At 41.0% G+C, this 23,562-nt stretch overlaps 4 protein-coding genes across 5 annotated transcripts; 1 reads left to right on the forward strand and 3 right to left on the reverse strand.

The window, feature by feature from the left end:
- Positions 1-1,279: 1,279 nt before the first annotated feature.
- On the reverse strand, positions 1,280-10,361 carry LOC107279506 (uncharacterized). Of its 2 annotated transcripts, XM_066305671.1 has the most exons (3): positions 9,448-10,361; positions 1,963-2,709; positions 1,280-1,881 (listed from the first exon to the last, which is right to left on the reverse strand). In XM_066305671.1, the coding sequence occupies exons 2-3, from the start codon at positions 2,471-2,473 to the stop codon at positions 1,430-1,432; spliced, it is 963 nt and encodes a 320-aa protein (XP_066161768.1). In that variant the 5' UTR covers positions 2,474-2,709; positions 9,448-10,361; the 3' UTR covers positions 1,280-1,429. The 2 variants fall into 2 exon arrangements, 1 of the variants encoding a protein (XP_066161768.1); XR_003239376.2 differs by lacking the exons at positions 1,280-1,881; positions 1,963-2,709 and adding an exon at positions 7,623-8,705.
- LOC107277320 (uncharacterized) lies at positions 2,783-5,733 on the reverse strand. The gene is made up of 3 exons (XM_015761364.3): positions 4,910-5,733; positions 4,534-4,845; positions 2,783-3,766 (listed from the first exon to the last, which is right to left on the reverse strand). Exons 1-3 carry the CDS (start codon positions 5,240-5,242, stop codon positions 3,041-3,043), a joined length of 1,371 nt encoding a protein of 456 aa, XP_015616850.1. The 5' UTR covers positions 5,243-5,733; the 3' UTR covers positions 2,783-3,040.
- A 732-nt stretch (positions 10,362-11,093) lies between the features above and the next one.
- LOC107279346 (uncharacterized) lies at positions 11,094-11,978 on the forward strand. Its single transcript, XM_015760669.1, has 2 exons — positions 11,094-11,347; positions 11,471-11,978. Exons 1-2 carry the CDS (start codon positions 11,094-11,096, stop codon positions 11,976-11,978), a joined length of 762 nt encoding a protein of 253 aa, XP_015616155.1.
- Positions 11,979-17,569: 5,591 nt separating this feature from the next.
- On the reverse strand, positions 17,570-20,776 carry LOC4350054 (alcohol dehydrogenase 2). Its single transcript, NM_001404454.1, has 10 exons — positions 20,563-20,776; positions 20,328-20,464; positions 20,169-20,215; positions 19,235-19,560; positions 19,040-19,122; positions 18,862-18,937; positions 18,706-18,767; positions 18,512-18,607; positions 18,220-18,381; positions 17,570-18,083 (listed from the first exon to the last, which is right to left on the reverse strand). The coding sequence occupies exons 1-10, from the start codon at positions 20,594-20,596 to the stop codon at positions 17,967-17,969; spliced, it is 1,140 nt and encodes a 379-aa protein (NP_001391383.1). The 5' UTR covers positions 20,597-20,776; the 3' UTR covers positions 17,570-17,966.
- Between the last annotated feature and the right edge of the window lie 2,786 nt (positions 20,777-23,562).

Here is a 23,562-nt window from a genome sequence, read left to right on the forward strand (position 1 = left end):
GGGGCCCACCTGTCGGCGGCTCGGGGGAAAGGAGAGAGGAGGAGACGGTTGGGGGGGCGATGACAGGTGGGGCCTCGGGTCCACCTGTCGGCGAGGGGAGGAGGGAGGAGGCTGGGGGTTATGTGGACTTGGAGGAGGGGGAGCCGAGCTGGGCCGACCCACGCGAAGAAAGGAGGGAAGGAGGGAAGGGAGAATGGGCCGAGCCCAAAGACAAAGAGGGGAAGTTTATTTTGTTTTCTTTTTATTTAAATTAGTTTAATGAACTTTGTGACTTTAAAACTATTTCTCGAGCTCCGAAAATTCACGGAAAATTCCGGAGAGTACATTAGGGCACAAAGAATATTACAAAATATTCCCGGCCATTGATTTTTAAGGGAAAATTTTAATTCTCCCATTATTTCACTTGATTAAATTGATTTAACTTTTATTTAATTTCTAGAAAATGCATTATTTAATGATTTTTAATCCCGAACGAAAATCGGGGCGTTACAGATAAGGTTTGGTCTTTCGAAGTCTTAAGACAATGAGATAGCTATTTAATAAATTTTAAGTAAAATCATAGTAAAAAGTATATGTTTTGTTTAGGTGCTAGCCACGCAATTGCGCGGGCCACTTAGCTAGTTTCTTAAATAATACGGATGGTTAAACATTGCACGAAGAAATTACAGCTGCATTTAAATTAGGACGAAGGTACTAGGCCGCGTTCGATAGCGTGAGATTGAGGGGATTGGGTGAAAGCAGCACTGTAGTCCACCGAATAATTTACTCCATCGTGAAATGCAGTCCAGACTGTCCAGTGACAGGTGTTAGACAGCAGTAGACGGCGCCGTTTGCTACTGCACAGATGCCATTCATTTGGGCTTAGGTAGCTGTAGCGTCTATTTTTTTCTACTTGCAAGATGATAGATATTTTTTGCTGTCTCAAATAGTAGTTACAGCGTTCTATTAAAAGTAGTGACGACAAATGCAGAAAAAAAAATATTGCAATTCGACATATGGGAAAAAAATTGTTGGAAAAATAAAATATACTCCATCCGTTTTTTAATAGATGACGCCGTTGACTTTTTCTCATATGTTTGACCATTCGTCTTATTTAAAAAATTTACATAATTATAATTTATTTTGTGATGAGTTGTTATATCACTCATAATACTTTAAGTGTGATTTATATCTTATACATTTGCATAAAATTTTTGAATAAGATGAATAGTTAAACATGTGAGAAAAAGTCAACGGCGTCATCTATTAAAAAACGGAGGTAGTAGCAATTTGAGCAACGTAATGAAAAAAATTATTGAATACGAGTTGGCACAGTCCAAAGACTTGAATGCAGTACATAATACATATATCCATCACGAAATGGATTTCTTATTAAATCGTACATCTAATAAAAAGCTCGTACACTGTACAGGAGATAGTTCATGTACTTCTACAGGTTCTCCACCGAATTGGCAATGGCATCACGGTATGCGTTCATCGCTTGTGCGCTATTGCCGGCGTAATACATATTGGAGAAGGGGGGTGCCATTGGTGCTATAGGATTACCATTATACAGAGGGTTATTGGCCTGGAAGTCATTTTGCTTGCTGTCGATTCGGAAGTTGTGCAAACAAAACGCTGCCAATATTATGTTGCTCTGGACATTCTTGTATGGGTTGTACGGTATGCCTTTTAAGATTTTCCACTGTTTTTTCACAATTCCAAATTGCCTCTCAATTATATTACGCAGCTTGGCATGTATGTAGTTGAACTTCTCTTCCCTTCCTTCTGGCGGTGGAGCGCGTGGCCCCTTGAATTGATCCTTGTGGTACCGTACACGTGGGTACGGTGCCAGGAAGCCCATCCTACTCGGATATCCGGAGTCAACAAGAAGATATTTTCCTACAAAATAATAAGTTATACATGAAAACTATCAGTGCACAATTAATGAAGTGCTATATGGTGTACAAATGTAGTACTTACGAAAAGGTAGTCTTGGAAACTCCTCTGGATATGAGTCAATAGCTTCGTTTAGGACTCGATTGTCATGCACTGATCCTGGCCATCCGGCATCGGCAAATATAACTCTACCATCGAATCCAACAATTGTTAGGACATTTTTTGTTGTCTCGTCATGGCGATTCATGTGTTCTATGGCACTATCCACACCAACAGTGACCGGAATGTGTGTGCCGTCAATAGCACCTACAGCAAACTGGAATGGTCCAAAACGACTATCTTGTAGTAGGCGACGAGGGATGTCCGTAAAATTCAGATCAATTGGCTTGAGTATTTTCGACCCTAACATAACCATTCGGCTAAGAACCCTTCGAAAATAGATAGACACCGTCGAGTTCGACCGGACCCAACGATTGTTCGACTCCCTTGCAGAATTATTTCCTGCCATTGTGAACAAGAAGATTCCTAGTGCCTCCAAAGAACTTACATCATTACTCCCATGCAGGTTGTAAGGGGCATTTTCCATAATTTCCATGTAGAGTGTATATCTGATATTCCGTTAAACGGAAAATCGCACGGCACTGTGCAGGATTCGCCATTGTCTCTAGCATCCAAGTTATTCCAAATTGGGTTGGGACACGACGAGGAGCTCTTGGAGGAGCAGCTAAAATCTCTTGCATCATTGCAATAATAGCGTCATCCTCATCGCTCGTGTATTGCCCTTCAGTACCATCCGAACTCCACGATGAACCGTCGCTCATTGTGTGATTCCTTCGAAACAAGAAAAATATATAGCTTACATTAACCATTACAACATTATTTGTAAAAAAATGCACGCATGGTGTTCAATAAAAAAATTAACTGCATAAAAAATTTCACAGTGACATACCACAAGTACCAGTTCAGACTACAAGCATTAGAAATGAGTAAAGCAGATGCTAAAATCCTACTGCAAACAGTATGGTGAGCATTATTTTTTATGCCTCTCATATGAATCTCCTCCTCTCAGTGAGCTCCAGGCAACTGACCAAGCAAGAGCAACTCAATAGAACCCATTACCATCTACGCTACCAGGACCCCCACCTCCACCAGGGCCACCCCCCTACCAACCTCCAAACCCTGTATGACCTCCTGAACAAGTTGGCGGGGGTACTCCTCCACCATAACCCTGCTGGCCAGTTGGCGGGGGTGCTCCTACACCATAACGCTGCTGCCCAGTTCCTCCTTCGTATCCAGGCTGTCCACCTCCTTGGCCACCAGCTCCTTTTCCGCCAAATTGCTTTTGCCATGTCTGTACTATGTAATGGGACCGTGACTCGGGTGTAGGGCAGTAATCAATGAACCATTGACGCCAATAAGCACGCTCAAATACATCCAGTGCCATAAAGAATAAATCACTCCCTGGGTTATGTCCATCAGCTACCACCAACTGGATGCAAGCTGCTGCACTTCTAGCCCTGTCCTCTTCCACCTTCCGGGAACGGCTCTCCATCGACTGCACTCGCAAATCAGCTAGCCGGTGCAGGGCATCACCGGCTGAGTCACTTCGACTCTTCTTTGAAGCCGATCCACTCGAAGTGCCAGCTTCATCTGCTGGCCTCTTGCCTTTTTCTGCACTTGAAACTCCTGGAGTCGCAATGTTTTGTTGTTGAGCTAGCAGCTGTGAGATATTGATGTTGGGCCTTGGAGTTGGCTGCTGAGGAGGTGCTGGTGCTGCGCCTGCAACAGCAGAGTGGTTCCCTACCACTGTGCGCCCCGAAAAAATAGCACAGTGAAGGTCGATGTGCTTGAGAGGGGAATCTTTGAAGACACGAGCTCCGTCCTTTTTCTGCGAAAATGGTTGAGTAATAAAATAAATTTACATTGAAATGAACATAAGTAGTTTCTTAAATCGATTTTCATTTTTGCATTTTGTTGACGCTTTTTGAACTAAAAAAAAGACAGCAGCATACAAGTACATAACTAATGTACGCAGCAACATAGCTATTATTGGTGGCACCATGTTTTAACATCTGCAGACTGCAGGTAACATTTTACCTAGATTTTACGGTCTAACTAATTCAAGAAAATGGAGGAAGTACTATATGATATTGATATGCATTGACAATAATAGCAGATGATGAGCAGACTAAAAATCAAAAAACTTTATGCCATGTAAGCAATGTGACATGTCACATAGAGGTTGATGTCATGTCAAACTATGGCATCAACAATAGCATAGGAATACCAAATATCTCAAGATATGGCTCAGTTTTGTTGAAAAGACCTACAAGAGAATAATAAAAATAGTACCAACCATGCATTTGCTGCTTCCTAATCAATTTATTGGAAGGTAGTGAATGCAGCAGAGAAATTGTACCCCCATTCATTATAGCAAAAAAATTACATTCTGATTTTGTATCCTAGAAACACAAGGTTTTACAAAGGTACATAACACTTTCTATGAACAATATGTATGATTATACCTAAAAATAGATAACTGTGGAGATTTCATGAACTAAACAAATGTCATGGGTCCTTGTGTTAATGCAAATCAGTATGGAAATCACTATCTTCCTAGTTCGACCGAACACAACATAAGGGTAGGTGACATACCTGGTCCTTGTCTTCCCACCAATCGTCGTCAGCAACAATGGCTTGAGTTATCGGGTCACGGCCAATGCCGGTAGCCTTTGATTCCAGCCACGTCCAAAGCATCCACCTTTTACGACATTGACGCCATATGTACTTCACCTGATCCTTGGTGAGGTTTCTTCCGATTCTCTCCTTCATCTTCTGTATGAGGTTCTTGTAGCCTTGCGGCTTTGGACAAGTGGATGTTATGGTCATTGCGGACAACTCCTCCAAGCATGCCTCAAGAAATATGCCAATTTCATCGTCGCTCCATCGGATTTTACCCTCCGCCATCTACCACCCAATGTTAACAAAGCACAAATGCAATGGATCAAAAACAAATTACAATGGGCATTACCTTTTGTGGCGAGATGGGCCGGATCAGGTCCAAATCGAGGGACCGAACAACCGTCGCCGGCGACACACGACGGACGAAAGAGCGAACGCCTTCTGGGGAGGTCGCACAAACGGCTGTTAGGAAGCGGGCGGCCACATTGATGTCATTGTCACAAGGAGGGGCAGAGCTGGCGTCAGATTTGCCAGAGGCGCTCGACCCCGTCCCCGAATCCAGATTGATGAGCAGTCCGTGAGGAGCCGGTGCGGCGAACGCCAAAGGCACAGCCTGCCCCTTGGCTGCAGTCGACGGATGGATGTCCTCCCCTCTCTTTCGCTTTGTTCCCCTGGTGCCCATTGTCCACCCGGAGAAGGAGGCCTCAAATAGGAGGCCGGAGGCGAGAAGATAGCTTCCAACTCTGCCGAATCTTGACGACACTGTGACACCCGAGAGCGCTCCACCGAGTACAGCCGCATGCGGCCAAAGCTGCAGTGCCTGATGAGCAGCTAGGTGACGCAGACAACACCGGCAGCGCTCCCCGACTTCCGCCTGGCTTGATGGCAGCTCCGCCAGAGAATCCCCTTTCTCCGGCCTCGATTCGCCTTTTCAGCAGCTCCCGTGACGAGTGGTCGATTTCTCCGCGTGCCTAACAGCCCCAGGCTGACCACGACGACCACCGGACGACGCTCAGCAGTAGGGCACAACGATTCCAGCCACGGCAACCGCGCGTGGAGCCGTCGACGACCGAGAAAATTTGGCGAAGGAAGAAGGGGATCGATGGGAGAGAGAGAGAGCGAGCACGGCTGCTTGCGCTGGTGGTGGGTTGGGGACGGATGGGCCGACGAATCGATCCATCCAAATGCCGTCTGTGCCGTTTGTACAGGTGCCACGTTTAGTCACCAACGCCATTTAATATGCAGTAAATTATTCAGACATGTACAGTGCTGAACAGTGCACAATTCACCAAATCCCCTCGATCTCTCGCTATCGAACGCGGCCTAAGACTACCAGGAAGAGTGTGATGACTGATGAGAAGGCAGGACAGCTCATGGGGTCAACTGGTGATTGCTGTGATGCGGCGCATGTGTGATGAGTGGCGAAAAGAAAAAGGGATTTGGTGTGCCAGGCTGCCAGCGTGTGTGCTTGTGTGTGAAGAAGATGACGATTTTGGTCGTTCGGTTTTGAATAACGAAGGCACTAATATCACTGTATCAGTGGTTTGACAAATAGAAGTAGATTCGCTAGATGAATGGTGAAGAAATGATGATCTACATGCCGTCTTTTTTCACCGTTAATTCATCGACGTCACGATTTTGTGCGATCGTGGTCTCGTTCACGGTGTCTTAAGATTTAGGCTCTTTCGTGATGCAGGAGTTTTACCTAATTTCCTAGGAGTTCGTTTAGCGTTCCATCCGTTGTTAAGTATAAATATTTTTAGGTTATTTAATAAATACTAAGATTAGATCAAAATGTTTTTAAGTCCTTTTAGGTTGTCAATTATTTATACTATTCGCTCTCGAAGCATCTGATTTGGTTTCGAAATATTAAAATGATGAGAATTAGTATAAAAATGCTTATATTATGTTACTCCCTCCGTTTTTTAATAGATGACGCCGTTGACTTTTTCTCGCATGTTTGACCATTCATCTTATTCAAAAAATTTACGTAATTATAATTTATTTTATTATGAGTTATTTTATCACTCATAGTACTTTAAGTGTGATTTATATCTTATACATTTGCATAAAATTTTTGAATAAGACGAATGGTCAAACATGTGAGAAAAAGTCAACGGCGTCATCTATTAAAAAACAGAGGTAGTATAAAATTTAAATCCTATAAATACTTACATTTTGAAATAAATTAAGTATTTAGTTAGAGAGGTAAGACACGCATACATACACCACCACTTGGAACGCACACATAGCACACTCAAATGGTTTACTCAGAGTTGCGGCTGCGCTACATCCAATAGGAACATTGCCACAAGCATAGGCGGATCTAGGAGTGGTCCAGTGGTCTCGATATGTGCCTAAGAGCAGGTCCAATAGCATGCTATAAGCCAGTTATAAACATATTTTAAAGAGATAAAGGAAAAGAGAGAAGAGCGGCGGGCTAGGACTATAAGACGTACTGTGCGTATAACATGTAGGACCAGGTATTAATAGTATAGTAAGCAACTATTATATGAATTGGCTATTATGCTGGCTATGGATGATTTGAAGCTAGTAGTTGGCTATACTATTAAACTTGCTCTACTAGCTTCAATTCATCTATAGCTAATCTAATAGCTCATTCATACAATAGTTACATACTACACTTTTAAGAGCAGGTACAATAGCAGGCTATAAGCCAGCTATAAACATATTTTAAGAAGATAAATGAGGTGAGAAAAGAGCAGCTGGCTATAAAGATTTGTAGCCAGCTGTAGCACGGACTCCAAGACGCAGTGTGTGCATGATAGGTGGGACCATGTATTAATAGTGTAGTATGTAACTATTGTATGAACAAGCTACTAGATTGGCTATAAATGAATTAGAGTTAGTAGTTGGCTGAACTATTAAACTTGCTCTAATACATGGTCCCACTTAACATACACACAGCGCGTCTTAAAGTCCGTGCTACAGCTGGCTACAAATCTATAGTCCACTGCTCTTCTCTCTTTTTATTTATCTCCTTAAAATATGTTTGCAGCTAGCTTATAGCCTGCTATTGTACCTTCTCAAATAGCGCCAAAGCACGCTAACTAGGGCTGTGTTTAGATCCAAAATTTGGATCCAAACTTCAGTCCTTTTCCATCACATCAACCTGTCATACACACATAACTTTTCAGTCACATCATCTCCAATTTCAACCAAAATCCAAACTTTGGATCCAACTAAACACACAGCCTAGGTATGTGCCACGCAAACATGCAGCACATAAATGGGAACGAAATACTCTGTCCATGACTATAAACTTAAAATCAGCTCTGATTGATTGAGCTACACAATCGATAAGCCGTAGAAGAAAAAAGTGAAGCAAAAACAATTTGTTGTAAAATTTTATATGTATATCATTCTGATATAGAAAATAGACAAGAAAAATAGATAATCAACTATAAAACAAGTTTAAAAGTCTAAATTTTGTTGGAAGCATAAGCCAACAAGCTTGATGACTTTGTTGGCTTATTTGTTTTTTAAATAAAATCTCTACTTATACTTTTACGTATTTATACTAAAATTTTAAATAATATGAACAATCAAACATTATAAAAAAATCAACATTAACTCATATTTTAGAACGGATGGAGTACCATACTAGTCCAGGCTGTGTTCGGCAGGGAGGGTTAGGAATTCTCCCTCCAAACACGCAAAACAAAGTGGTTAATTAGCATGTAATTAATTTAGTATAAGCTATTTTTTAAAAAAAATGGATTAATATGATTTTTTAAAGAAACATTCGTATAGAATTTTTTTTTTAAAAAAACGTTCAGTTTAGCAACTAGCAGTTTATTAGGAAACGTGGAGTTGGGAACTGAAGCTCCAGGGAGACTCTACAACCAACCCATATACGAATACTACAAACAAGATTGGGACAGGGCACCTGGCCAAAGCTGCTGGAGTGTGGAGCACGCGCATGCATGCCGAGTGGCGTCCTTTTTCCCCAACCCCAACCACGCGCTCTTGCTGCCGCCTGCCGCCGCGCGCCCACAGCTTCTTCCGCTCATCCACCAGTAGCGATCACCGCATCAGAACAAAACCGAGGAAGATCCAAAGATTCAGACGGAACGGAGTTACGGACCCCGCGATCTGATTCCAACGCTTCAGAAACCCGCTTGCTGCTCGGTCAACATCCAGCGGCAGCAGGGCAGCACCAAAGAAAACATCACGATCGAAAGAACAAGAAAACCATCACAATCCTGGCCAAGGCTCGCAGGCGCGACGAAAACCGATTGAAATTCGCAGCTTTCGACCTACGGTTTTTTTTTTTTGCTATTTCAATTATCAGATATTTACATAGATTTTTTTGACTTCCATCTTACTCTCTCCTTGCACATGTTACTTTTGTCATCAAGACTAATGAAATTAAATCATCTTACATGCAACAAAGATTAAGAAGTGAATGCAACCAATAAGTATTTAGATGACTCCTTAGGTTTTATTCAAACATTTAATTTATCTCTTCGTTTATGTTATGAAATATTTGGGTGATCTCATCCATCTATATGGATAGAGCAGCAATAAATCTAGGACAGGTCGTGCCCCACACCTCTTCTCGCCTCACGGCGATTCTAACAACGGACGCGATGGTTCCCAAACCATCGCGTCTTCTATTACCGCCTCTCTCCCCCTATATATTGTAACCATTGTTATCAATAAAGGATCGCTCATTCATTCTCTACATTCTTGTGTGCAATTCTCTCTCTCACTCAATCTCTCTCGCTCAATCAATTCTATTCACAACACGTTATCAGCACTTTCGCTCTCGCGAAGGAGATCGCGAAGTGAAAGGAAGAAACATCGCTTTTGATCTAACAGAAAAGCGAACAGAAGAATCAACAAAGAAGGTACGATGCCTACCTTTCATTGGATCATGGATGTCGTTCTCGGCCTCCCTCGCCATCAGCGCGCACGCAGGCTTCACCATCTTCTTCGTCGATCGATGAGGAGGGCGCGCCGGGGATCCCGCGGAGGCAGGGCTAGGGTTGGTGGCCGCCGCCATTACCCTCGTCGTGTGCCTGCAACTCCGGTTGTGGCCCCCCCGCCCGTCCCTGTCGCACCTCCTCCTCCGCCTTTGGTTGAGGAAGCACCTCGTCGGATCCTTGTGCAAGGGGTACAGTACGGTGCCCACCATGGATGGGAGATGGCGGTGGAGGCGAATGGCGGCGGCGGAGAAGGTGGAGGTGGCGGTGCAATTGGTGGCGCTCCACGGCGGCGGTTGGCGACGTCGGCGCCCCCACAGCGACGCCCCCACGGCGACGCCCCACGGCTTCCCCATGGCGGCGTCGGCGGTTTCCCCACGGCGGTGTCGGCGGCGGCGAACTGGCGGCGGTCGGCGGCGGTTGGCGGCGAAATGGCGGCGGTGAGCAGCGGCGAAAACGGCGGCGGCGGCGAAATCGTGGGGGCGGTTAGGGTTAACCCTAATCCCCCCCCCCCGACGGCTCCCCCTGCTTTTTTTGCTGCGGGCCGAATGGGCCGGCCCACCGCCCCCCCCACTTGCCTGCCGGCCTAGTGCCACACGGTGGTGGGCCGAATCCTTTAGATTTCGGCCCACCACCCAATTTATTGTTTAAATTTAGTTTTTATTTTTATTTTCAGCAGCAATTACCCTTTAGTCCCTATATTTTATGTAATTTAGTCGAAACAGTTCATCAGTTGTATAAACAATTATGTAATGATCCTATAGACCACTGATGTTATGTGTTTATTAACATAGGTGTTTATTTAAATACCCTGTTTCACTAAATTTATTTGTTGTCTTAATAACATGCCTTTTGCATATTATTTCAAGACACGCTCTACTTTCTCGCTTTATTAATTTACAAAATTCTATAAATTTTGTATTTTGATTTAGCAAATTCCATTAATTATGTCCAACATAATTAATGGAGGATTTAATGCATGTTCCACTTCATACTTTGACTTGGAAATTAATTACATGTCGATGGAGTCCTATACTTTGGTCATATCGACCATAACTTAGGCAGCGAGTATCTCGCCCATCATAAAGTGGTCTACATTTTGAGATGATTACCTGATGGAGTCCTAGAAATTGGCCGCACTGGTCATAACTTAGGCAGCGAGCACCTCGCCCATCTCACAGAGGTCTACATCTCACGATGATTACCCACATGTGTTCTTTTCCAAGAATATGTTTTGAGAAATGAGATTGTTTGAAATTTGGTTGAACACAAGGTAGTGGAGTCCTAAACAATGGCTGCGGTATATTCATCAGAATATATTTGCCTGGAGACCGTGTTTTAGGCAGCAAGTATACCTTGCCCACTATTAAGAGATCTACTCCACTGTTTAATTACTTGGAGATTAGCCACATTGTGCCACCTAATTTCGAATTCTAACTCAAAATTGTCAGGTCCATAACCTACATCTTTCGAAACATTACAGAATATGAAGTTTTACATTTCGCATTGAGATTTCAACCTTAATATCATGTTTTTATTAATTTACCTCTGTAAATTGATAATGTTAACCATGATTGTAGGGACATGGCAACAAAAGAGTTCGACGAACTCGCCCTCGATGGGACTAACTATCCCATCTGGGCTTCTGATATCAAAATCAATTTTGCCTCTCGGGGGATTCTAAATACAATTGAGGAACCTAATGATGGGGATCCAGCAATTGAGCCCAGGAAGCTCAATATAGCCCTTTTTCTTTTGAGACTCTACATTCACAAGGATCTCAAACATGAATACATGTTAGAGACGAGCCCTCTCAACCTTTGGAAAGCTCTAAAAGAGTGTTATGATCAGCAAAAGGAACTCATTTAGCCTGAGGCTAATTATAAGTGGGTTCATTTACGCCTACAGGATTTTAAAACTGTGGCAGGATACAACCATGTTGTTCATAACATTTGTTCCAGGTTGAAGTTTTGCGAACAAGAGCCAACGAAGGCAGAAAAGATAGAGAAAACTCTATCAACTATGCTTCCGGAGGACACGATACTGACTCAACAGTATCGCGCTAACAATTTCCAGAAACATTCTCTGCTTATACATACATTGACTCAGGCAGAAAGACACCATGAGCTTTCTTTAAAGAATGCCCAACAGCGCCCACCGGGCTCTGCTCCACTGCCTGAGGTGCACTTCAATGTACAGAATAATGCTGAGAATAAGAAAGGATTCAAGGGAAATTCTTCGAATAATCCTAAGAATCTGACTGGAAAGCGCAAACGCAACAACAACAGGCGCAAATTCAAGGGTCGAAAGAAAGGAAAAGGGAAGGGTAAGGCACCACAACCTCGTAGCAATGGCAACAAGCATTGCAACAGGTGTGGATCTGACACTCATGTCGCTAAAGACTGCCGCATCCCGAAACATCTCGTCCTCTTGTACCAAAAATCCCTCAAGGACAAAAAAATCTTCTGAGAACCCAAGATTTGAAGCCCACTTCAATCTTACACATGAAGAGCGCCCTGAGGTTGCAAGTTCTCACCAGGCTCCTGCTGAACCAGAGAGCAACCTCAATGTTCTCCCAGAAGATGTCGCTCCACTCTCTACGATGGACGGTATGTTCATCGAATACTGCTCAACGGACCAACTTGGAGATTTGCAATGATCTCGGTGCGTCCTACTTGGAGATGAAGCTGCCCTTATCTCAGTGTGCTTGAAACAGTATATTGATATCCTATAAGTTTGCCAAATAATATTGGTTGTAATAAGTAGATAAGTACGAACTCCCTTGTATTGTAAGGTTGTATGGCTTGCTAGTCATTAGAGTATGTACTATTAACATATGTATTTGATGTTTTAATTATTGTATGTATGTATATATATTGGATAAAGAATTCTTAATCATGCAATTCTTCTTTCATTATAGATGTCTAAGGATATCGCTCCGATTGTAGAGGAATTATGTCTTGTGGACAGTGGTACCACAAACTCTATACTTAGGGAGATCAAATACTTTCAAACTCTCAAAAAGAGAGAAGGCAAAGTTTTGACTATCGCTGGGCGCGATACTGTGATAGTTGGCTCAGGAAGAGCAAATATTACACTCCCAATGGGTACACAAATTACAATCGAGGATGCTTTATTTTATCCTGATTCAACCCGTACCCTATTAAGTTATAGAGATATCCGTCAAAATGGGTTCCATATTGAAACCCATATGGATAATCGAGAAGAATTTCTTCTCTTAACCAAACAAAACGGATATGGCAAACGCATTTGCGAGAAAATTCCATCTCTCACATCGGGATTGTACTATACATACATTAAGCCCATTGCACATGTTGCATACAAAGTAATTTTTCAAAATGTTGATGCATTCCACACTTGTCATGATCGACTTGGGCACCCTGGTATCGGGATGATGAGAAAAATTATTGGCAACTCTATTGATCATCATTTGATCACTGACAAATTTCCCAAATCCTCTGATTTCGTATGCACTGCATGTGCTACTGGGAAACTGATTTTGAAACCATCTTATCTCAAAATCAGAGCCGAACCACTTAAATTCCTTGAACGCATTCAAGGAGATATCTGTGGCCCTATTGTGCCAATATCTGGACCGTTCAGGTACTTTATGGTTTTGATTGACGCATCTACTAGATGGTCTCATGTGTGTCTTCTATCGACACGAAACCATGCCTTTGCCAAATTGATGTCACAAATTATAAGGCTGAAGGTAAATTACCCTGAACATAGGATTCAATCAATCCGTATGGACAACGCTGCCGAATTTACATCTCATGCTTTCGATGATTATTGTATGGCATTGGGAATTCAGGTTCAGCACTCTGTTCCATATGTCCACACACAAAATGGTTTGGCTGAATCATTGATCAAAAGAATTAAGCTTATTGCTCGACCATTATTGATGAATTGCAAATTACCTTCGTCGTGTTGGGGTCATGCAGTTCTGCACGCTGCTGACCTTGTCCAACTACGACCAACTGCATATCATGAAACTTCTCCAATGTAGTTAGTACGTGGAAATCCTCCAAGTATTTCCCATTTGCGTAAGTTCGGTTGTGCTGTATACATACCGATTTCACCACCACAGCGTACCGCTATGGGCCCACACAGGAAAGTGGGGATCTATGTGGGATTCAAATCTCCGTCGATCATAAAGTATTTAGAACCCTTAACAGGTGATCTATTTACTGCCCGGTTCGCTGACTCTATCTTTGATGAGGAACATTTCCCGGCATTACGGGGAGACTTCAAGTACCAGAAAGAATGCTAGGAAATTGATTGGGATGCCCAGGGTATTCCAGCCTCAGACCCACGTACTACTGAAGCTGAACTTCAAGTTCAGAAAATTATACATTTGCAAAGACTTGCAAATAACCTGCCAGATGCATTTACCAATTATAAAGGTGTGACCAAATCTTTCATTCCCGCTCAGAATGCGCCAGAAAGAGTGGAGGTACCAAATAAAACCACTCAACTTCCACTCACTAAAAAGAGAGGAAGAAGTATGGCCACTCAGCGAGAAACAATTGCTAATAAGCAAAGGAAGACGGTAAATGCAAACCAACCTTTAGTTGGTACACACCAAATTAATACTATATATCAAGCAGATCGTGATAGTCTGCAACCTAGCTCAGTGGTGCACAATGTTGAGACTAGGAATTTGGAAGACCATAGACACATTGTTTCGGGAGATCACAATGAGTCTATAAGGGTTGATGAAATTGCCATCAATTACTCTGAAACTGGAGAATCTTTTGATAGAAGAGCTACAATTGTCGACACTAATTTTTCTGAACAAATTGCTGAGTGCCTCCAAGTTGATCCAGAACCTAGGTCTATAAAAGAGTGCCAAAAGCGCTCTGACTGGAACAAATGGAAGGACTCAATTGACGCAGAATTAGCCTCGCTTTACAAAAGAGATGTATTCTCGGCTGTAATGCCTACTCCTCGTGGTATCTTTCCTGTGGGATACAAATGGGTTTTCGTTCGGAAACGGAACGAAAACAACGAGGTGGTGAGATATAAAGCAAGGTTTGTAGCACAAGGTTTTACGCAAAAACCTGGCGTTGATTTCAACGAAACTTACTCTCCAGTTATGAGTGGTATAACTTTCCGATATTTAATATCATTGGCAGTACAAAATCGTCTATTTATGCAATTGATGGACGTAGTGACAGCATATCTTTATGGGTCACTTGATTCTGATATTTACATGAAGGTTCCTGATGGAATCGACATCCCGAATCAGAAGGTAAATCGTAACATGTATTGTGTTAAGTTGCAGAAGTCACTTTATGGCTTAAAACAATCGGGCAGGATGTGGTACAACCGATTAAGTGAATTCCTTTCGCTAAAGGAATACACTAAAAATGATGATTGCCCGTGCGTCTTTATCAAAAATTCCCCCACAGGATTTTGTATTATCTCGGTATATGTCGATCTCAACATCATTGGCAATACACAAGATATTAATGAAGCACGTCATCATTTAAAGACGGAATTTGAAATGAAGGATTTGGGTCAAACCAAATTTTGCTTAGGTCTACAACTTGAGCATTTACCTTCTGGAATCCTTGTGCACCAAAGTGCATATACCCAGAAAATTTTGGAGAAATTTAATATGGACAAGTCATATCCTTCCAAAACCCCTATGGTGGTTCGATCTCTAGACGTGGAGAAAGATCCATTTAGACCAAAAGAAGATGGAGAGGATGTACTTGGTCCTGATTTTCCATATCTTAGTGCTATTGGCGCACTTATGTACCTTACAAATAGTACGAGGCCAGATATTGCTTTCTCGGTAAATCTGTTAGCAAGATATAGTGCTGCTCCTACCAAACGCCATTGGACTGGAGTTAAGAATATCTTTCGATATCTTAATGGCACAAGAGATCTTGGACTTTTCTTTAAAAAGAACCAGGATTCGACTTTAATTGGGTATACTGATGCTGGCTATCTATCTGATCCCCACAACGCCAGATCACAAACAGGATTCGTATTTTTACAGGGTGGAACTGCTATTTCATGGAAGTCTTCTAAACAGACTCTGGTAGCCACTTCCACAAATCATTCTGAAATAATTGCATTATATGAGGCATCACGTGAATGTGTATGGCTTCGCAGAATGGTTAACCACATACTAACATCTTGTGGTATTGGTTCATTGGAATCACCTACCATTATCTATGAAGATAATGCCGCTTGTGTTATTCAGATGGAAACTGGTTATATTAAGAGCAACATCACTAAGCATATTGCTCCTAAATTATTTTATCCTCATGAGCTTCAGCAACATGGAGAGATAAACATCTTGCAAACTAAGTCATGTGATAATCTTGCTGATTTATTCACAAAATCTCTACCATACTCCACATTCTTTAAATGTGTCGAAGGAATTGGTATGAGATGACTTAAAAATTTGCAGGATTCAGGGGGAGTATCTTTCTCTAGAAAATAACCTATTTTTGTCATATTATACTCTTTTTCCTTTGTATGAGTTTTACCCTTTAGGTTTTCTCATCCAAAGTTTTTAACGAGGTAATATCAACATAAGCTTATATGTCCTGTCATTTGGCTTTTCCCCACTGGGGTTTTTACTAAATGATAACTGTAGACATTATACTATTTTGGATCAAACTATGAGCTTTACTCATAGATCTAAAATAGTCAATAATATATATCACGGTTCTCTCCTTATTTTTCCCACTGGGTTTTCGAGGAGTTTTACGTGATGTATTTAACTATAATTATTTCTAAGATTATCTTTACAGATATCTGGAACACTAAATGAGCAATGATCAAAGCTGGATTCGATCAAGGGGGAGTGTTATGAAATATTTGGGTGATCTCATCCATCTATATGGATAGAGCAGCAATAAATCTGGGACACGATGGTTGGTTGTGCCCCACACCTCTTCTCGCCTCACGGCGATTCTAACAACGGACGAGATGGTTCCCAAACCATCGCGTCTTCTGTTGACCATTGTTATCAATAAAGGATCGCTCATTTATTCTCTACATTCTTGTGTGCAATTCTCTCTCTCACTCAATCTCTCTCGCTCAATCAATTCTATTCACAACAGTTTAAGTCTTTGGTTGTATAAAGATTACAAATAGGAATAACTTATTTGGAAATACTCAAATGTGAAATATATCTAACTCTTGTGGATGGAGGGAGTAATTTTTTCAGCAGAATCTTAATTCAAAATTTATATTTTTATTCTTGTATATTTAACTTGTAGTTACACTCGATTATAATGCATTTGCACTTAGTTATATAGAAAAAATTGATTTTTTTTGCGGGGAAGAAAAAAATGATTTTAGAACTGTTTATTATCTATATTTGTGATTCTTTTACATGTTTGCAAAATCGGTTTTGCTAAAAAACTGTTGACAGTTTTTTGTTTGGAAAACTTTCGATTTTCTAGCCATTGGATGCGCTCTAGGATTCGTGCAACATATACGGCCAGAATTAAAAAAAAGTTCGCATGGGCAAGGCAGTCATCGAACATGATGCACACGTTAAGCTAAGCCATGCACCTTCTTATTAGCAATAACTCTTTTTTATTATATATCACTTACACCCTAGTTATATATCACTTACATCTTAGTTATAGAGTAGTTACATAACACTTACACCCTAGTTACATAGCACTTACACCCTAATTACAGAGTAGTTACATGATAGTTATAGGGTAGTTACATTGTATAAAATTATGATTTGCAATTTTTTTAGGAGCGCATATTACTTTTGAATTTGAAAGTTTTTTTCCCTTCTACATGTAGGCCAATTTCTTGTTGTTCAATCAGCTTGGACACTAAAATTCATGGTTTGTACTAGTGTGGATTGTTCCCCTATAACCATTGATGACAAATCCTGTAGTCAAAAAATTTGAAAGTTTTGGACCTCAAAAACTGTCGACAACTCCCTAGCTAGTCCCTTGCAAAATTTTCGTCTGTCGAAAAAATCAATAGATGCTCCCATCGACCTATTGGAGCTAGATCGAATCGATAGAATCTGGTAAGCTTCAGCAAGATGCGATGAAATTTATGAATTTCGTGTGGATTTCGTTTCGATGTTCAAATTGTAAAACCTTCATACTGGCTGCTATTCACCTCTTTACTGCACAATCAATTCAGTTCCAGCAATAGTACCTCACACTGCTAGTAGTTTATTACGATTTCAGAATGGTACTAATTTACAGGGTAAAACTGGTGAAAATCTGCTAAGCCACAATGCTGACAATAAACAAGATCAAGCCATGAAAGGAGGGAGTAAACAGAGCTGACTCCACACAAGCCCTGTCTCACGACCATTATTAAACTTAAATGGAAAACCTCAAACTTCTCATCCATTTTTTGCTTTCATTTTTGGTTTCTTGTATGCACTGAAACTGCAAGAGAGAGAGAGAGAGAGATAGATCATCATCATCTCTACTCATCCATCCTCATGACGCAGCGGAGACTCTCCCCCTTGAGCATGAGATCGAACGCCGTGTTGATCTCCGAGAACGGCACGCTGTGCGTGATGAACTTCTCCAGCTCCAGCTCCTTCAGACATCAAACACCAGAAATCATTAGCATAAAATAGTGATCAATCAGTGGCTCATTGGAATCACTGACCATAGATTTCTGAACAATGCACATTCAGGTTGCAAATCTGATTCTGTTCTGCAATTATTTTTACCTTCTTCATGTACAGCTCGACGACGTTGGGCAGGTCGGTGCGCGGCTTGTAGTTACCGAAGAACGTCCCCTTGAGCGTCTTCTCGTTGAGGAAGTTCATCGGGTGGGTCTTGAACACATCATCCTTGGTCGGCACGCCGACCAGCACCGCAACGCCCCATCCCTGGATTCAGGTTTCAGATTGCCACTCTTAGTTTTCAGGATACAGTTTACAGCAGAACTGGAGGCATTGCTGAAATGATCATCTTCAATTTGTTACTATCATGTTTCATGTTTGTAAGAAAGAGACTGACATCATGGACACATTCGAAGCAGGATATCATGGCGTTGATGTTGCCCGTGCATTCAACGGCCCTGTCGAGTCCACCGTTGGTCATCTCAATCAGCACCTGAGATCACCATTGCAGAGTTGATGTTTAAGTATGTACACTCCATGTCATGAACAGTGTGTGATAATAAGAGAAATTAGTGAGGCAATGTGATGTACCTCGTGCACTGGCTTGCTGTGGTCCTTGGGGTTTACGAAGTCAGTGCAGCCAAACTTCTTAGCTGAAGAGATGAAAACAAGTTGCAGAGTTCAGTGTTCAATCCAGAACATATACCAAACATGTAATTTTCACTCAAAGATGATAAAAGATTGTACCTTGTTCGAATTTCGCAGGGTTCAGGTCCACACCAATGATCCTCGATGCTCCAGACAGCCTGGCACCTTCCATAGCCTATAATCATGTAATTTTACAAACATTCATCAGTTTGAGTTTCAAGATCTCAACAATCTGCAAATCAAATGGAAATGATATATCTTTGTGCGTGTCACTTACAGCAAGACCAACAGCTCCAAGACCGAAAATAGCCACGGTCTGGCCCTTTTTCGGTTTCGCGACATTCACTGTTGCACCAAAACCTGCAAGAACAGCAAAATCCCATCAACTTAATGCATCAAAAAAAAAAAGACCTTTCAAATTTCACTGTGAAAACTACTACTATCATAATCATGAAGCCATCCATCATCTTACCGGTAGAGAAACCGCAGCTGAGAATGCAGACCTTGTCGAGAGGCGCCTCCGGGTTGATCTTCGCGAGGCAGCCGACATGGATGACGGTGTACTCGCTGAAGGTGGATGTGCCAACAAAGTGGAAGATGGGCTTCCCCTTGATGGTGAATCGGGACTTGCCGTCGCCGATCATGACGCCGCGGTCGACGTTGATCCTGAGGAGGTCACACATGTTGCTCTCCTCCGATTTGCAGTGATCACACTCCTTGCACTCGCCGGTGAACACCGGGAGGACATGGTCGCCCGGCGCGAGTTCGGTCACACCCTCTCCCACACTCTCCACAATGCTGTGAGCAAAAAAATTGTTTTGTTAGATCAATTTGATTGTTAGGATTACACATATATCTTCCATGGAAATGGAAAAAAAAAAGGGGTCCATTTGAGCAGAGAAGTGATAAGTAAGTCAAGTTTAAACAGTTCATAAGATGGATAATGATTCAGTGTGTCTTTTTCCTTTGAGTACCTCAAAACATCAAAGGAGAGAAAGTAATAAAGCACTAGCATAGAGGAGCACATGAAGAAAAGTATATTATCCTAGGAATCCAATTGTCGTTGTATATGTCATCAATGACGCTGTTCTTTGATTCTTCATATGATTTTATACCAAACCAGTAAAATATCATGCACAATTGGACACTTGGTAGATTTCTTTACTGAACTTAATGAAAATGCCACTGACTAATCAGGACTCCCCAACGTGCACACTAACTATAGTTAGTAACCGAATACCATAAACCAAACAACCTATGACGTACAAGTACACACTAAATTCCACTAAACACCAAAAGCCATTTTAAAACAAAAAAAAAACAATACAAGAACAGAATAGACTGAACCACTAAACAGTGTAGTAGAAGAACAAGAATTGGACAGGGTTGGTTCAGATTACACATACCCTCCAGCTTCATGGCCCAAGATCCTAGGGAAAACAGGTGTTTGCCCCTGCGAAGATCAAAGCAGAAACCACACACACACCAAGTTAGTTAGTCACTGATCATTCTTGCAAGCTTGAGAAGGTGAGAAAGCTCAGCCATGGCAGATGCTGATTAATTACCTTGGCCTCCCAGAAGTAGACGTCGGTGTGGCAGAGGGCGGTGTAGAGGATCTTGACGCGGACCTCCATGGCCTGCGGCGGCGCAACCTCCACCTCCTCGATCGACAGCGGCTTCCCGGCCTCCCATGCCACCGCCGCTGCAAAAACCCCAAAACCCGATCTAATCAGCTTCTCCTCCCCACAAAACATCAAACTAATTTTCTCACGAACCGCTCCAAGAACAGCAAGAACGGACCTTTGCACTTGATCACCTTCCCGGCTGTCGCCATTAATCCCCCTCTTTTTCAAAGAACAAGAAACCACTCCGAAGAGATCGAAAGCTCAGGTTTTCTTTTTTCTTGAATCACTCGCAGTTCGTTGCTTGGAATTCTGGTGAGGAGACGAGAGGGGAGGAGGGGGTGTATATATAGGGATCAGAGAGTGGTAGGAGTCTCGCGGGCAAGTACGCCTGAAGACAAGCAAGTGGAGGAGGGGGGAAAGAGGAGGAGGCGTCATCTGAATATTTTTTGCTTGGAAGAAGAGGAAGGCTCTGCGTCTGCTGCATGCTGCTGCTGCTTGCCTCCGCCGGTTTTCGAGCTTCGGTGGTTTTCCGGTTTCCGGCGGATGATGATGCATTGCAGAGTGAAGACAAGGAGGATGGATGCCTTTTCTTCTCTCCAATAGTAATTCTCCGAATTTTCAGTAAGGTTTAGTGCTAAGATATGCCTAATCAACAGTCAAATCGGCAGTAATTAACGTTGATATGCGGTCATATCTGTCCAACTATGAATTAATCTAGATTATTTAGAAAAGCATAATGCATTGACTTTTTTTTTCTTGTGATGAGGAATAATACTTCCTCCATCCACAAAAGTTAGACATATTTCATATTTTAGTTTTTTCCACATAAGTTGTTCCTATTTATAGACTTTATGCATTTAAAACTTAAATGAAGAGATAAATTAAATATTTGATGAGAATCCAAGGAGTAATTTAAATACTCATTGATTGCATGTTTACATTTAGTCCTTGATTTTGAAATATCCAAGATAATTTAATTTCTCCTTGATCTTGGTGATAAAAATAATGTGCAACTTTTGTGGATTGAGATATTACCTTTTTTTCTAAGATATCTGTTGGTTTATAATGATTATCTATGTGTTTATAATTTATATAGTAAATTTTAGAAAACCACATGATCTATAGTTAAATTTACAGAAAATCACATGTACTAAGACATGTTGCACACAAACACATGTTTTATGGTCTCAATGTTTTATAAACCCCATCTTTATTAAAATCTTGATGAATTTCAGCATATCTCAAACAATTTTTTTAAAAGTGGTGAAGAATTAAGCTATCAACTTTAGTAAAAAACTTAATAATTATTTTTTATACAAACTATATCTTAGATTTTTGAGTAAATTCACGCATAAAACCCACAATAATGGGATTTTATGAAACTTTAAAACCGTAATAACTAGGGTTAAATGTCACGTGTCATAATAACTATGGTTTTCTACAGTTTTTTTTTTAATTTAAACCTATCGCATTTATGAGCACATCCTAAAAACTGGGTTGACATATCTTGAGATTAATGAAGCCACCATAGCCGCCTTGCTGTCAACTGGTACGTCTTGCCAAGTCTAGAGTTTGAATCCGGGTGGGCAAGTTCCCTTAGAGTAAATGTGGTGGTTTATTTTAGCTTTTATTTTAGTAATAATGATAAATAAATAGAAGATGAATTGCTTTTTATGTTTATTCTTTGCTTATGTTTTCAATATTTGGTATTATAATTTTTTGATTGGCACAAAATAGGGTATCCTACATACTCTCTTCATTTATTAATATTTGAGGTTTAGGACAAAATTTAATTAAACTTTTAAAACTTCCTTATAATCTATATTTATCAAATGTTTAATTCAAAAACAAACACTTATTGTACGTGCAAAGTTGTCCAAAAAAGTAATGCTACTATCATAATATCACAAACTAGATTTTATAAATTTTTATAATATAAAATGATGGTAAAATTTCTAAAATGTCTGTCCGAATCTTATCTTATAACATTAAATATTTATGATTACAGGGAATATAAGTTTTGTTATCTTTGCATGGCACTAAACTTATGTACAAAATTAAGTGTTTTCACTGTTAGAAAAGTTTTCTACCTATATATATTTAAAATATACATTATCTTTGGTATGGTCAAACCCTACACGATTTTAAATTTGAGCTGTAGGCTCCCATTGAATGGTACAAGGATCTCAATTTATACTTATATTCTTAGCATTTTTTTGCAATCTAGAAACTTTCCACCAGATCATTGTCAAATTTTTCATGCAACTATACTTTATTCTACCAACTTATAAAAACAATTGCTCGCACACGCAAGCTTAACCCTGAAAATTATCGTTTTCTATCTCCTCAAAATGATGATATTTCTCATATAATCAATATATAGACTGTCGTTTTCTTTCGCACTACCTAAAATTGAAAATACATACTATTTCCTAATTTCAATGAGGTTAAAATATTTGGTATACCAGAGAAGAAAAACAAATGTATAAAAAATATTCAAAAGATCAAATTCTACATCAATCCTACCATTATAATCCAGGTCCGGCCAATTGTTCACAGTACGCATATTCTGGATGCCCTGCTAGCTCACTGTTCTTCCTACTGATATTTTTATTTTGTCTGAAAACTCAAACTGACGCAAACTCAGTAACAGTATATTCCTCCTTTTCTGAATCTTCCAAAGCCCCACTTGCAGAAGCACCAGTAGCTAGCTAGACCGACACGTCATCGGCTGTGACCCCCCCATAGGCGTCAACGGGGGTGACGTGGCGATGTGGCGTTGACTTCTCGCGAGTCCAAAACCGGGGCAGCGCCAGCGCGGACGCCGCGGCGCCGGAGGAAAGCTGAAAATATCAAAACAACAGCGGCCGCGCCAATGTATATACGCCTTGTCGCTTTCTGCCCGCGAATCTGGACCTGACACATGGCGTATAAACCTCTTGTGCAGTTGTACTGAGTTCGTTGAATTATTATTATTTTTTACATATTTTTTATTTTGGGAAATAAAACCTCAAGAAACTCATTTTTAAATCTAATGGCCTCTTTTTTTCGCTTATACTTATACTTATCAGTTAAAATTTGAATTTTCAACCTTAACATTTGGAGCTGATTTTAAGTTTTTTCATCAAAGTTTATTTTTCAGCATTTGCTTTTAGATCGTTAATAACACGTATGT

The sequence above is a fragment of the Oryza sativa genome, chromosome 11 (assembly GCF_034140825.1).
Source record: "Oryza sativa Japonica Group chromosome 11, ASM3414082v1".
NCBI lineage: Eukaryota > Viridiplantae > Streptophyta > Magnoliopsida > Poales > Poaceae > Oryza > Oryza sativa.